Source organism: Leucopleurus acutus (genome assembly GCF_964270905.1).
Source record: "Leucopleurus acutus genome assembly, chromosome: 10".
NCBI classification, from domain to species: domain Eukaryota; kingdom Metazoa; phylum Chordata; class Mammalia; order Artiodactyla; family Delphinidae; genus Leucopleurus; species Leucopleurus acutus.
This window is the reverse complement of record NC_139153.1, coordinates 17,092,141-17,107,775: the sequence shown is the minus strand read 5'-3', so window position 1 is coordinate 17,107,775 and position 15,635 is coordinate 17,092,141. Positions and strand designations below refer to the sequence as shown.

Below are 15,635 nucleotides of genomic sequence, written 5' to 3'. Positions count from 1 at the left end.
ATGCCAAACTGTCTTTTATAAAGCCACACCCCGCAAATTGTTAATGGATACTGAAAACTCACAAACATTCTAAATCCACCAACTGTAAACAGCGGAGGTACTGCTTAGGTTTAGATGACCACCATGATAAGACGCTCCCTGCTCTTTAAAACACTGTCTAGTTATGAAACTAAGAATGACACAATCAATAATTATAATAAAACACTGTAGTCAGCCTGAAAACTCGTGGCCTAGGATAGAGCATAGATTGGGAAAGAGATCACATAATGATGAGCTTTAATAATTGTCACTCAACACATGGAATGGCAAAGGCAGGGAGAACTCAAGTAACTCAATCAAGATCATCCTGTGATACACACTGGCCTCTTGTTAGGTTTCCATCCATGCGCCATTCTTTCTGTATTCAAATTACTTCAATATAAGTTGCCTAAACAATCATTCCTTAGGAGACTGATTTAAAGAAGAAATAAAAATAATTTTCAACTAGCATATGGATTATCTTTTATAAATCAGTTCATAGAAGGTGTCTGAAAGCTCTTGATAGCAGTTTGTTTCTGAAGTACTTTAACCAATCTCCATGTATCAGAATGAGAGATTCATTTTTAGATATTAGTTTCTGACAGGTATTAGAACTATTTAATCATAGAGAAAATTTGTGCCAAAATTGAGCATGATATTAGTTCAAACTTATTATATAATCTTCTTAAATAGCTTTACTTTAAAAGTTGAATAAATATGCATATAACTAAAGCATAAAGAAATAAAGCAGTGACATATATATTGCCAAGTAATAATCAGTTATGTTCTATAAAACTTTTGTTCAAAAATATTTATACAAGGATAGATATTTTTTATTATGTAAGTAATAAATCAGTTATGTTCTATAAAATTTTGTTCAAAAATATTTATATGAGGATAGTCTTTTTATTTTTTTTAAATAGAGGAAAAAGCCAAGAAGAAAAGACACCATTTTTCCTCTCAGTTGTGTTCTGGGTTTAAATGGTAAAAGTTCTACACTTGAGAGGACAGAATATAACTCCACACTAATATGGATTTTATAGGCACAACCACAATACAGGGATGAAAAAAGGAAACGTGTTCAGGCTGAAGGAACAAACCCTGAAAATAAAATTGTGCAGAAAAGAGTTAATATAACATTGTCAGAACATGAAGGCAGCATCTACAAAAGATGAGCAGAGAGAGAACTATTACAAAGCACATGAGGAACCCTGCTAACAAGAAAGAAAGTCAGCAGACTGGACCACAGGGGACTGCCTATTATATGTTTAGGTGACATGGATCTTAAAATAAGTATATTTAAAATGTTCAAATTTACCAGAGAAGGGACTAAATTTATAATGCAAGAATAGGAGACAAAGAAAAAAGATGGGACGAATCTAAAAAATATCAAGTAGAATTCTGACACCTGAAAAATACAATAGTAAAAAAGAAATCAGTGCTAGGATTGAGCTGAAGACTGCAAGGTAGAAGACAGAATGAATAAATCCAGAACACGGAGAAGGAAAGAAAAATTATGAAAGCCAAGTTAAGAAACACTGAGGATGAATGACATTTTCCAACCAGAGTTCCAAAAGGAGAGGTTAAGGAAAAGGCAACAATAAAAGAGAAAATGTCTCAGAATTTTCCAGAACTGAAGAAACGCAGATATTTTCATGTTGTAGATTCACTCTGAGTTCAGAGGGAGGAAAAATAAAAGGTAAATCAACTCCAAAGGAGAAGGTGGTTAAGACTGAATTGTGGCTCTCAACATTTTTTTTCATCACCCAGCCTGAGAGACACAGGCCACTCTCTCCATCAGTAGCGGGTCACCCTGCCTTGGTTTGCTAGTGCGAGTGTGCACCAGTGCCAGCAACTGCATCCCTTGGCACAGAAAACAGCAGGAGGGGCGAATGCAAAGGTGGAATCATGTTCTGGAGGCAGGTTTGTCTTGGTCATGACCATAGCTCTGCCGCTTGGGTCGAAGCTTGTACACACTAAGTACCCAATATTGGTGAATTCTTGAATGACTTAAACACAGGCAGTTTAAAAATGCCTCCCTTCTTCCCACCACAGAGGCACGTAAGAAATATGTATTTGGTCTCTGCACCAGTTCCCCCCAAACCCGTGGAATCTCAGAAGTGGTAAGTGTGGTTTTTTTTTTTTTTTTTTGCAGTACGCGGGCCTCTCACTGCTGTGGCCTCTCACGTTGCGGAGCACAGGCTCCGGACGTGCAGGCCCAGCGGCCATGGCTCACGGGCCCAGCCGCTCCGCGGCATGTGGGATCTTTCCGGACCGGGGCACGAATCCGTGTCCCCTGCATTGGCAGGCGGACTCTCAACCACTGAGCCACCAGGGAAGCCCCGGTAAGTGTCTTTTGTATGCTAATGAGACATCTGGTGGCTGCGGTCTCCTGGGTACCTTCAGGATGGAGACTGGTTGCCAGGGTAACCAACCTTGTGATTAGAGGGTTGGAACTTTCAGGTCCACCTCCTGACACAAGGCTGGAGGTTGATTTGATTTGGTTAACTAACGGTCAATGATTTAATCAATCGTTCCTATGCAGTGAAGCCTCCATTAAAAAAAACCTAACTGAAGAGGTTTGAAGGGCTTCCAAGTAAGTGAACACATTGAAGTGCTGGGAGAGTGGAGGGCACGGAGAGGGCATGCAAGCTCTGTGCCCCTTCCCACACACCTTGCCCTACACACCTCTTCCGTTTAGCTGTTGCTGAGTTGTATCTTTTACAATAAATGGATAATGGTAAGTAAAGTGTGTTCCTGAGTTTTGTGAGCCATTCTAGCAAGTTATCAAACCCAAGGAGGGGGTTGTGGGAACCCCTCAGTTGGTCAGTGGAGGGCTGGACTTGTGCCTGGCATCTGATGTTTGTGTGTGTGTGGCGGGGGGGGGAGGGCAGTCTTGTGGGACTGAACCCTCAATTCGTAGGATCTGAAGCTAACTCTAGGTACAGAGGATCAAAATTGAATTGAATTTTAGGACCCCCAGCTGGTGTCAGAGAACTGGTTGGTGTAGAGGAAAAACCCCACATTTTTGGTGTCAGAACTGTTTTGTGGATAGAGCAGAGAGGAAGATTTTATTTTTCCTTAATTCACCAAGCTAGTTACTCAAGTCCTAATATTCTATGTGCCCATGAAACACTGGGACTCCAATTTCTTGATAATAATTTTTTCTTCAGAACCGTAATACCTTTTTACCAGCTAATATATTTTTTATCTCGGTAAGTAAACAGAAATAAACTTGAGGAATGTCAGGATTTAAAATGCTATCTCTATTTCTGCAAGTAATTTGGTTATTCCAAAAACGAATGTCCCTGCTGTGAGGAGTCCTTCATATCACAGTATCAGAGATTTCACTTAAGCTTAAAATGAAATGCAGTTTATAAAAATAATATATTGAAAAATGGCATCTTTTTTAGCCATTAAAGTACAGGTATTTAGTCAGAATAGACTGAAATAATTTTGTGTATACTTACAGATTTTCAGGAAGACAAATATTTCATCTTAGCTGCTAGACGGAACACATTTCAATAAATATCGGGCAGGCAAATGCATTCGACAGGTTTTAGAAGACACATCCAGATCTATCTCCTACTCTTTACTTAGCTCTCAGTCCCTGGAGGGCTGACCGATGTGAATTACATACCAAACTTGCTGACCCTCTGGCTTCTCACCGGATGGAGAGGAAATGGAGCAGGACCCTGTACGGCCCTCCCAGTACAAATCCTTTCTGTATACCCAGTTTCTTGTTTGCAGGAAATAGGCTTCATTTAGCCTCCGTGACCTACCCTGAGTTCCAAAGGGAGGATTCAAATAACTGCTTATCAGGGAAGGGAGGGAATACAGAAACAAAGGAGAAGCAGGCAAGAAATAATAGTGCATGGGGTGGGAGGGGAGGCGCAGGGTCCTGCTTCGACCTCAAGGAATATACATAACAATACCTTTGAGTTCTTCTGCAGGAACTAAGGGCCCTGCCCAGGTGGAGGATGGTAACTTCAGCCTGAGCACAAGTTTCCTGGAGCACAGCCCTGTTTACCTCACCACCAACCCATCAGAAGAAAGTCTGCACACAGTGGAAGATAAATGAAGACCCTGAAGGCCTCCCCAAATGATTCTCCCTTTAAAAACTTTCATGGTCGAGCAGAATCTTCAGAGTTGGTTTTTGGACACCAGTTCGCCATCTTCCCAGTTTGCTGGCCTCCTGAATAAAGCCACTTTTCCATTCCTACCAGCACTTGTCTCTTGAGTACTGGCTTTTGAGAGGAGAGCAGCGAACCTGAATTCAGAAACAGAGAAGCCAGGAGACGGGCTGGTGCGAGGAGAGAGAGGCTGGGATATTTACTCCCCTGGATCCCTCAATGCTGAGCCACAGTCTGGTAGGGACTATATTTGCCTAATAACAAACCCAGCTTTGTTTGGGTGGCTCTCACTCACACACATACTTCCTGCTCTCTCCAGCATAACAAATCCTTCCACCACCTCCAGAAAGTCTGCATTTACTCAATTCATTTTTGCTGCCTTCCTGTTTATTTATATGGACCTGAATTGTCTCTATCCAATTTTCCTACGTACATGTGACTCGTTCTAGAGTGAAGTTAATTCTCTGATAGTAAGGAATTAGACTCTCTCCATATGTCTTTGTTTCTTCCAGTAGAATTTTCGTATTCTCAAAAAAGTATTCAAATATTTGACGTCTTTTTCCATTCTAATTAAAACGTTAGGAGCTAAACACATTCTGTACAGCTGTTTAGAACAGGAGGTAGGATAGAGGTATCAGTGAAGTTTTAGTTTGGCCTTCTGTACACATTTTTAGTTATGTTCCCCTGCTACACATGAAAAAAAATACATCTACTATGTTCCCCTCCCTCCCTACCCAAGTTCTATTTCGCTGCCAAACATTTAAAAAAAATCTACAACTCCCCCTCGCACCCCGCTCCAGGGGAAACACTGACCGAAATGGCCCGCCCTGGCCAGGCACCGCAGTGACCACTTGCATGAGTTATCTTCAACAGGAGGTCCTGGTAAGGAATGCGAAACTAACAAGCTACCACCAACCGGAAGAATTCGGGAAAGGTCACAAGGAAAGAGGAGATGCCAGCCCAGATGTCCTGCCAACTTCCCAGAATCCTTCTCGCTGGAATCCATCTTGGCCGAGCGATGCACACGCCACCAGGAAGGACCCTGAGTCAAAGTGACTGTCCAGAGAGAACCCCAAAACTAACCCCATTCCCATAAAACCCAAGACTGAGCCGCGTGGGCAGAGCAGTTCTCCTGGCTTCCCTTACCCTGCTGCTCTCCACCCAGGAGCCGCTTCCCGATAAAGTCTTCTGCTTTGTCAGCACGTGTGTCTCTCCGGACACTTCACTTCTGAGTGTTAGACAAGAGCCCACTCTCGGGCCCTGGAAGGGGTCCCCCTCCTGCAACAGTCCCACAAATATGCTTACCTGTAGTATTTCACAAGTACAGATTTTTGTTTCCATCACTTATCAAGGTCATTCTCCCAAGTTTTATCTTCTCAAGACACAAAATGACTTTAAAGAAATGGACTGTATATACCAAGCTAGAACTTTGGAGCTTTTGTTCCTCAGGCACCCACTACCCATGAACTTAAATCATCTGCATCCTCTTTATCTTGTCTGTATGTATCTCTTGTTCCTATGCAAAGGGCACAAGAAAAGATCTGAGCCTGAGTGTTGTGGCTTAGAAGATGAAATAAATTGGAGCCCAGGGAAATGAGCTGCTCGACGACTACTTGGTCAGATCAGAAAGAAAATGAGTCTAGATACTAATGATGATGTGTGCTCAGCACGCCATGTGGCACATGATGAGACGAGAGGGAAGCAGGTGCTATTAACGAGTGTAAAGCCACACTGGGGAAACTGCAACCCAGAAAGTTAGCCACATGCCTGAGAGTTAAATGCTCTGCTAAGTCATTTATTCTTCCAGGTTACTGTTTAAATCATTACTGAGACTATGAAAATACATATTTTTATCTTGGCATAATTATATAAATTATTTCTTAAGTTGCCCCAATTAGTATACCTTTTCCTGAGCTTGTTTCTTTTCATACATACCAAGCACTTGGGGAACAAACTTTCACTAGTTGTTTCCTTTCAATACTGTATTCAGGCTCCATTTGGATGTTAAATTTGGTGCTCTTTACACAGATAGGCAAGACGTCATCATTAATTTCGAGCAAAGTCCCATATGCTCATCGCTCCGCATCTTTTTGCCCCCCACCTAAGAGCAACACCAGTAGCAACACAAACAACAGCATTGAGTCCCATACTCAGATTGTGCTAAGCGTTTCTGTATTACTTCACTGGTTTTCAAATTTCCCCTTTCAATGAAATCTTATCCCAATGCCCAATATTCAAAACAGAAAAGGAGAAGCTCCCAAAGTCTCTTTGGGCCATTTTCACAATGGCTGCTTTATCTCACTTAAAGTTTCTCCAGTGATGCTGAGAGTTATTTACTGTTTTAACTGGGCCTTGGAGAGCATCCGTAATGTGCTCAAAGCCAGACAGCAGTAAGATAATGGAGCCAAAATTGCATTTATTCAATCAACATGAACTTTTTGCCTGCCTCCTGTGTGCCAGATACAACTCTTGGCACTTGGAATACATCAGTGAACAAACGGGCAGAATCCGCTGTCGCTGGTGGAGCTTATATCCTGTCCCAGTGGATTTGAAGGCAGGTTTGTCTGATGCCAAAATGGTGTGGACTTCATGAGATACTACAGTGGCACTACTGGGATTCTTTGGTTTTCTCTCTTGTTCAATCAACCTCTCTCTCCTGACCTGAGCCACAGTGGTATAATCCTACGTTCTTAGGGAGTATGCATATCTGGATGACTCACGATCAGCTTCAACTGATATATTCTAAAATCTACCTGCCGCCAAGCTGTCAGAACCATCGCCAGGGACTGGTAACATTCCTGTGGTGCCTGGAAGCCCACAAAGCCCATTTATATAGAATCTCTTGCTTAGTTCTCTTAACTACTTCACAAGCTACAACCAAGTCAGAAATTATGATCCTATCATACAGTTTGTAAAGGACAAAGTTATGAATGGGGGATGTGTACTTCAGTCTGCTGTTGGAGGGATGCCAAATGTGCTCGTCTATTTTCTTTAAGTAAATTTGATTTAACACTGAATTTCATATCCCGCTCAGCTAATGGAAAATTCCACTTCAGTCACTCCTGGGGCTCCCTTCTGAAAGCCTGGCCAAGATAACTTACTGTTACATTGGTCTTATCCCTTTAGGCCCAGCAGTTCTGCCATGCTTGGGGAATAAGAAGTCCTTGCTGAGTGTGGGAAGCACAGCTGTTCCCTTCTGTGGTCTGGCCACCAACCCGGGCACTGCCAGGTCGAAAGCTGTGGGACCCACGAGATTTTGTAAGCCTCAGATCTTCGCTTCCTCCAAGGTCACCTGAAATTTCTCTTGTAGTTTTTCCTCTGTGGCATGTTCTCTCTCTTCACCCTCTAGGATACGTGAAATAATCTCCTTAAAGGCTTGAGCTTTGGAAACAAAGCGAGGAAGGAAGGGATCTCACAGGCAACCCCATCTTGATAGCTGTCACAAACTCTCATGAGGCAAAAGAGCTTGGAGTCGAAGAACTGCTTGAGAATAGTTACTGGGGAGAAATCTATAAATTAATATCTGAAAAATTCTTCTGGAACATGGCTCACACTTATTCATTACTTATTATTATGGGCCAGAAACTGTGAGAAGCACAGGTGCTTAATCTCATTCAATCCTCTCAAAATCCTAATTAGGTTAGGCCCATTGTTCCCATTCTGCAAGCGAGGACAATGAGGCTCACAGAATTGACGTAACTCTTCCAGCACAGTGGGTGGCAGAGTTGGGGTCTGACACAGGTCTGACCTCAGGATTATGCTCCTTTACATCTGTGTTCCTTCCATCCCACTTACCATTCCTGTCTATGCCATTTCTCTAATCATTGGGGAGCTACTATTGGTTGCCCACTAGCTTTCACTGCTTCTACTCACTGTCAGGGAATGAAAGGAATTTTCCATCCAAGTGTTCTTGGCTTCCTTTAAGATGCTGATCAAGTTGCTCTGCTGTATTTATGTGGTGTTTTGCTTCTTCAGTATCACTTTGGTTTCCTTAAGTCTGGACAGCTCTGTCTGTGATCAGGTTCTCTGTCAAGACCAGGGCTTCCTATACATACGTGTGCAGGAAGATGTTTCCCTATGGGTATTTACTAAAAATGCACATCCACAACACCCACCCGTAGATGTTTGGGTTCAGTGGGCCCAGGGAGGATTCTGGGGGCTCATCTTCAGCAAAAATTTAGGCAATTGTGGTGAAGGTGGCCCATGGTGCATCCTTTGAGCACCACTGCTCTAGCCAATCCTTTCTCTACTTTATCTTTAATTTATTCAAGTCACTGCTTGTTTGGTTACAAGGACCAGGAACTCTCTCAAGTTCAAATGTAAAGGGAGCTGATGGCTGAAAAGGAGGACAAGGTGACATTATGAGAAAGAGAAGAGCCAACTCAGGAACTGGACAATTGTCAAAGAGCTCTTCTGCTTTGCTCTTCAAGCTCCATGGGTCTTTGTCGCCTCCATCCTTTAGGGCTGCATGAAAGTATGTCTGCTCCATCTCATCTCTGTAAATCAGCTTTGTCCTATCTGCCCATGGCCTTCACTTGGGAAGTCTGAACTGGGCCCTAAATTTGACATATCACTGCATTATACTCACTAAACACAATCTCTATGCTGCTTGCTTCAACACTTCAAACAAGGATCTGACTAGGCTTCCCTGGTGGCACAGTGGTTGAGGGTCCGCCTGCCGATGCAGGGGACACGGGTTCGTGCCCCGGTCCTGGAGGATCCCACATGCCGTGGAGCGGCTGGGCCCATGAGCCATGGCCGCTGAGCCTGCGCGTCTGGAGCCTGTGCTCCGCAACGGGAGAGGCCACAGCAGTGAGAGGCCCGTGTACCACACACACACAAAAAAAGAATCTGACTAGCTCAGCTTAACTGTCCATGGGTCAGCTGCCTTTGAGCAAGTGGCCACCCTCGTGCAGTCACTGAGGTTATGTTGGCAAGTGGCAGGGTACACGGTCCTGTATTGCAAACACGTGCATGTAAATATGCCACTGAATCAGGAATTAGAAGCAGGAGGGAAGCTTGCTAAGAAGATAGCTGTGGGTCGGGGTGAAATCACAGCTGTGGCTACCAGTTTCATCGTCACAGAAACCTTCTTAAGACTTCGCTTTTTATCTTGTCAGCTCTCAGCTCAACTGCTCCCACTTTTCTCTAACTGCTCCGTCCTAAACATGGAGCCCAGTCCAGAATGGTTCTTCTTAACATTCAGAGCTGTCTGTGACCTGGCCCCGCTGTACCCTTCTACCATCACCTGCCCTACAGGAACCACCTGCTGCAGGTGGAACTCTACTCCTTCCACTCTTTCAATGTGCCATGCTCAGTCTGGAATGTTTCCACTTTCTCTACATTTACTTATTTTTTTCCTTGAAGTCCTGTTAAACCTTACTACCCTTATGAAACCTTTCAAGGTCACTCATCCCTCAACCACTTTCTGTGTGGCCTATTCCGAACTTCATTACATTTGGTCTTGTGTTATGCCGTTTCAGACCTTTCATCTTATTTCACCAAAGGCAATGATTTGAAGGCAAGAATTACATTCTACAAGGCTGACTTCTCTAGAGCCTAGAAGTAGCAAGGCCACCAAGAAAATAAGACAAAGCACTGGAAGAGCTATTAGCAGATATACCCAGTGAACTTAAATACTATGTTTCGATCTCATTCTTATTTTTTAGCCAAACTAGCTACAGATTAGGCCCACAGTATACATGATTTCCTTTCTTTTTTTTTTTCTTTTATACCTCAACTAAAGTCACTTTCATTCAACTGGTTGAGTTAAAGTCAATATCCTTTGATAGTCACACAGAACAATACGGTGATAAAATTGAACAAAAGTCAGACTTTAGCTAACATGTCATTGTTAAGAAGACTTTTAAATGAAAGCAGACAAGGTAGCATGGCAACATACTTACACGAGCTGATTAATTTTAAAAGACATTACCTCATAGCCGAGTAAGTGTCCATTGCTCAACTTCCAAGGAACAGCGTTCCAAGAAACTTCAATTTCTGAGGAAGACAAGCTATTTGCACAAACTTGAGATGGAGCTACTGTAGGCTCTATTTGGGAACAGAAAAATATATTGAAGTTCTTATTTTTTTTAAAAAAGCATTTTAACATATTTGGACATGTAAAATATTCTGTAAAAATATTTGAAAACATGAACCATGTCTCGGTCACTTTCCATTTCCTAGGAAGAGACAGCATCACAGCCACAGGCCTTTCCTTGCTGAACAGCCAGGGCAACCTGCTCCCTCTCTAGCACTCCCTTCTTGGCATCCCACTTTTCCCCCATCATTATTTCTCTCCTCTCCGTCCCACAGTGCCTATGGGAAATCCTATGCCCACAAGTGCTACTTATTTTAGGTTATTTTTTGTTTTTCCAAATACAGGTCAAGGTCTACAGAGTTCATTTATTCAATAAGCATTTAGTGAGTGCCTTGTCTAGCCAGGCCCACAAGAGGGGTGAAGTTAAATGAGATCCTGTACTCTTCTGGAGGAGATAAGCACACACGGAGCTTAGTACACAGGAGGAAATTCCCTTTGTAATGGAGAACTCTCCGGGCTTCATGGATCTCACAGCGATTCTTTCCTCTTAGGAGCTCTGAGCAGAGATGCGTCCTCCCCCAGTATCCATTTCTATGTTAAAGGATCCTGCCCCCTGGCCATGGCTGATGCATACTGAGATAGACCCCTGGTCCAAGGATGGGCCTATTAGATTTTTTTTCTCTTGAGAATTTGAAATGTGCTTTGGAGAAACGAGGAAGACTTGAGGCCAATCAATCCAGCCCTGGTGCCCTAGAGAAGCCCTAGGTTTCTGAGGGCCCAGAGCTTCTCTGATTAAGGCTCTTCACGAGGTTTGCTATTTACCTCTCTCTTTGATTCAATGAAAGGTGCGAGTATATTTCCAATAAATCCCTGCTTTTTTTTTTTTTTTTTTTTTGCGGCACGTGGGCCTCCCATTGTTGTGGCCTCTCCCGCTGCGGAGCACAGGCTCTGGACGCGCAGGCTCAGCGGCCATGGCTCACGGGCCCAGCCGCTCCGCGGCATGTGGGATCTTCCCGGACCGGGGCACGAACCCGTGTCCCCTGCATCGGCAGGCGGACTCTCAACCACTGCGCCACCAGGGAAGCCCCAATCCCTGCTTTTTTAAAAGACAAGTCAAATCAGTTTCTGACATTTGGAACAGAAAGACCTTTAACCAAATCATCAGTGGTGGCAAGAATGGAAACAGGAGAAGGAAAGTGCAGGAGGCAAGAAGATATTAAAAGGCTCTGGCCATCCCTCCTTCCCAGCTGCCGCCCGCCCCCAACCCCGTCTACCCAAACTCCCTGGTTAATTGAATTGTCATCACCCCTCAGACTCCTGACCTGCTCTTGTAATGATAATCCTTCTCAGCAACTCTTGGAGATGGGGTCTGGCTATGAATATAAAAGCTCTTGGTGTTGCAAAAAATTTAAAAATCCTGCTCCCTTTTTCTCTCAGAACTCAGTGGGAAAAGAGAGAACAAACATAGGAGGTGACAGCATGATGAAAAATTGAGCCTCCTTACTGTTTTTAGGAATGACAACTGTGGACCCACTTTCTCAATTTACTGTAAGGCTTGGAGGATAGAGGAGATACTGTGAAATCATATTTCGTGAGCTCAAACTACTCAAGAGCAAAGGCCCGGGGTTAAAATACTAGCTCAATAGGTCTGTATGGATTTTGGCAAGTTCATTAATTTCTTTCATCAAGCTTCCATTTTCTCCTGTGTAAGTGGGAAATAACAAATGACAAGTACCTACTTGTCATTCCTCCTTGGAAAATTCAAATTAGGTAATGTCTGGCTGATGGTAAGCATCTAATACATGCTAGCTCCTGCCATTCTAACTAGCTAGAACCGCATGAGATAGCCAATATTCAGCTGCTTTTGACCTATAAAATGGCAATTTCATAAGATTCTCCTAACATTACTATTATTTTTACTATTACTTTCTGGGACAGAAAGGCAGAGAAAGGGAGTGAGTCCAGAGTGGAGTATGTATGAATCTATACCGACTAGAACTGGTGAAACCCATCCTCAAACCTCCATATTCCATATCTCCCCAATGTCAGGCTTCTGGTCGTCCCTCTCCAACCTGCTAAACCTCTTTCTCAGGTCTAGGAACCACTATAAAACTTCAGACTACAGCACTTCAAAAAGAATATCTTAATCTTACCTCCCAAAAAAGAAAGCTGTAGAAGGCTGTGCTGCTTCCTGCTTCACAGACTGGAACTCAATATATTCCTCAGAAGCATATTTTTAACTAATTATTACCCCCTCTAACTATCCATTGAGTCTCACACTTCAAGTAAGCATGGTTGATCTTTATTACCTGGACTAGTAACTATGACTTCAGTCATTCCCCTTTTCAAGAAATATCTCTGAAGTCACAAAGAACTTCCAAATGGGTTTTTGGAGCACAATTGGCTGGTTAAGTGACATACTTAAGAACTGACATACAGATCTTCCTTGACTTATGATGGGGTTACATCTCGATAAACACATCTTAATTTGAAAATATCATAAGTCAAAAATGCATTTAATATACCTAATATGACAAACAGCAAAGCTTAGCCTAGCCTACCTTAAACAGGCTCTGAACACTTACATTAGCCTACAGTTGGGCAAAATCATCTAATATAAGGCCTATTTTACAATAAAGTGTTGAGTATCTCCTGTAATTTATTGACTACTGTACTGAAAGTGAAAAATAGAACGGTTGCATGGTTCAGAATAATTTTAAGTATATCCATTGTTTACCCTTGTGGTTGCCTGGCTGACTAGGCGCTGTCGTTACTGCTGCCCAGCATCCTGAGAGATCATTTTACTCCATATCACTAGCCCAGGAAAAGATTAAAATTAGAAACTCGAAGTGCAATTTCTACTGAAATGTGCCTCGCTTCACACCACTGTAAAGTCAAAAAATCATTAAGTTGAAGACCATCTGTCTAATCATAGCCTTTCCATACCTTCTTCTGCAGAGAACACTGTTGTCACTGGGCTAAATGGTCCTTCACCTTTGTTATTATAAACACCCACTTTAACTTCATACAGTGAAAATGGCAGGATGCTTTCATTTCTAAAGACATATCTTGGGGTATCAGGAGATGTGACCACTGTCTGGATCCAGTTGCTTACTCCAACAGGGCGGAAAGCAACAACATATCCAAAACCTTCACCATTCTGTAGTTCTTCAGGGACTGGCTGTAAAGGAAAGGCATATTAACTCACGCTTTCACACGAGAGCAAGGCAAAAATAAATGCAGCTCTAATGCAGAGTCTTTTGTAAAAGCCATCAAATAATAATCCACATTGTATTAAGTGGCTGGATTAAAAAAGGAGAAAAAGGTCAGGGGGACAGTCAGCCGCTTTTAAATAAACATATGCCACTCTTTCATAGCCATCAGATAACTAACTGGAACTTTCCTAAATTATTCAGATTGTTGAGCATCTTGCAAACCTAATTTGAGTTCTGAATAATGAAGATATACTTTCATTTGAAATACTGCATCTCTAAATCAAATAAAAATCATCTCATCCATAATGTTGATTTTATAGAAAAAAACTACACATTGACATAATTCAGAGCAAGAGTAAAACTTTAAAAAAGGAAATAAAAACAATATATTAAACTCAAAGCTGTATTTGCATCGTGCCAAAAATTCCTATTGACACTCCATAATCTCTCGACTTCTTATTTTTCCATCCACATCTTCAAATAATGTAGACAATTCTAGTGCCTTCTGACTTTGTTAATTAATATTTTTCCTACTTATGACTTAAAGCAGGGGCTGAGAGAATGGCTAGGACGCAGCCCTGGCTGGAGAAGTGGCGTGTGCATCACCAGGGGGGGAGCAGCTCCAGAGGTGCTGCTCCAGAGTAAACAGCCAGGACTAGACTCTCACCCCTATGTTTACCAGCCAGATGACCTCGGGCAAATTATTTAACATCTCTGTGCCTTAGTGCTTTCACCTAAAAAATGTTGTGAGGATAAAATGAAAAAAATTTCAAAATGCTAGGAACAATGATCAACACAGAGTGAACACTCAAAAATATTGGCTACTAGTTCCAGCCACCACCACTAGCACCACCCAGGATGCCATGAGTGTGGGAAGGGCGTCACCCTGAGGGGCAGGCACTGTGCAGACACTTACATCCCAGGTGATCACCAGTTCAGACCGGCTCCCACCTCCTCCGCTGGCATCTGAAGGAGGCACTTCCGGCACTGAAAGGTTAGAAAGAAAGACTGAAACCCTGCTAGCATCTAGTAATATTTATCTGAAAGAAGACGCAATGTTGTTTACTTTTTTTTTTTTTTTTTCTGTGGTACGCGGGCCTCTCACTGTTGTGGCCTCTCCCGCTGCGGAGCACAGGCTCCGGACGCGCAGGCTCAGCGGCCATGGCTCACGGGCACAGCCGCTCCGCGGCAATGTGGGATCTTCCCGGACCGAGGCACGAACCCGTGTCCCCTGCATCGGCAGGCAGACTCTCAACCACTGCGCCACCAGGGAAGCCCTGTTGTTTACTTTTAATACTTAAAATAATTTGATCATTGGCACATTACACGTGTGTGTGTGTGTGTGTGTGTGTGTGTGCACGTGCACACGTGGGTGTATATATGCAATTATATGTGTGTATATATGTGTGTGCATATATATATATATATATATCTTTGAGGGAGATCATCACATGCTTTATATTTGCATAAAATTATTAAATATTCAAAATATCTCAAACAGTAAGAAAACAATGACTCAGTGTGAAGGTTAATAAAACAAGAAAAAGTGATTCATCAGGGATGATGATAAATCAATCCCATATGGACATTTTTTTTCCCCCAGTTTCAAAGCGATTTTTTAAATTGAGGTATAGTTGATTTACAATTGTTCAGGTATACAGCAAAGTGATTCAGTGTTTTTATATATATATGTGTATGTATATATGTATATACATATATACACACACATATATATTCTTTTTCCAATTCTTTTCCCTTATAGGTTATTACAAGATATTGAATATAGTTCCCTGTGCTATACAGGGAACTGTTGTCCTGGTTGTTTACCTACTTTATATATAGTAGTGTGTACCTGTTAATCCCAAATTCCTAATTTATCCCGCCCTTCTCCTTCCCCCTTTGGTAGCCATAAGTTTGTTTTCTATGTCTGTGAGTCTATTTCTGTTTTGTAAGTAAGCTCATTTGTATCATTATTTTTTTAGAGTCCACATATAAGTGATATTTGTCTTTCTCTGTCTGACTTGACTTCACTTGGTATGATAATCTTTAGGTCCATCCACGTCAGCATGAACATTTAACTTGTGACTATTTCAAGTACAGATTTAGTTCTCAGAACAACATTGCCTCTATATAAAGATGACCCATACTTAAATCCTCAAATCCCGTTATGAGATAATCTTTATGAACCTCACACAGGCTTTTATGCTGAGAAATTTATGCTTAATAAAT

General features: G+C 42.3%; 1 protein-coding gene across 1 annotated transcript in view; it reads right to left on the bottom strand.

The window, feature by feature from the left end:
- Positions 1–15,635, bottom strand: part of CNTN3 (contactin 3) — a gene marked incomplete at its 3' end in the record, with an annotated part of 239,450 nt that overhangs the window by 20,301 nt on the left and 203,514 nt on the right. The window contains exons 16-18 of the mRNA XM_082847771.1: positions 14,323–14,393; positions 13,138–13,372; positions 10,087–10,202 (exon numbers count right to left, since the gene is read on the bottom strand). Of these exons, the coding sequence (XP_082703897.1) occupies positions 10,087–10,202; positions 13,138–13,372; positions 14,323–14,393 (422 nt within the window). The remainder of the gene's footprint in view (positions 1–10,086; positions 10,203–13,137; positions 13,373–14,322; positions 14,394–15,635) is intronic.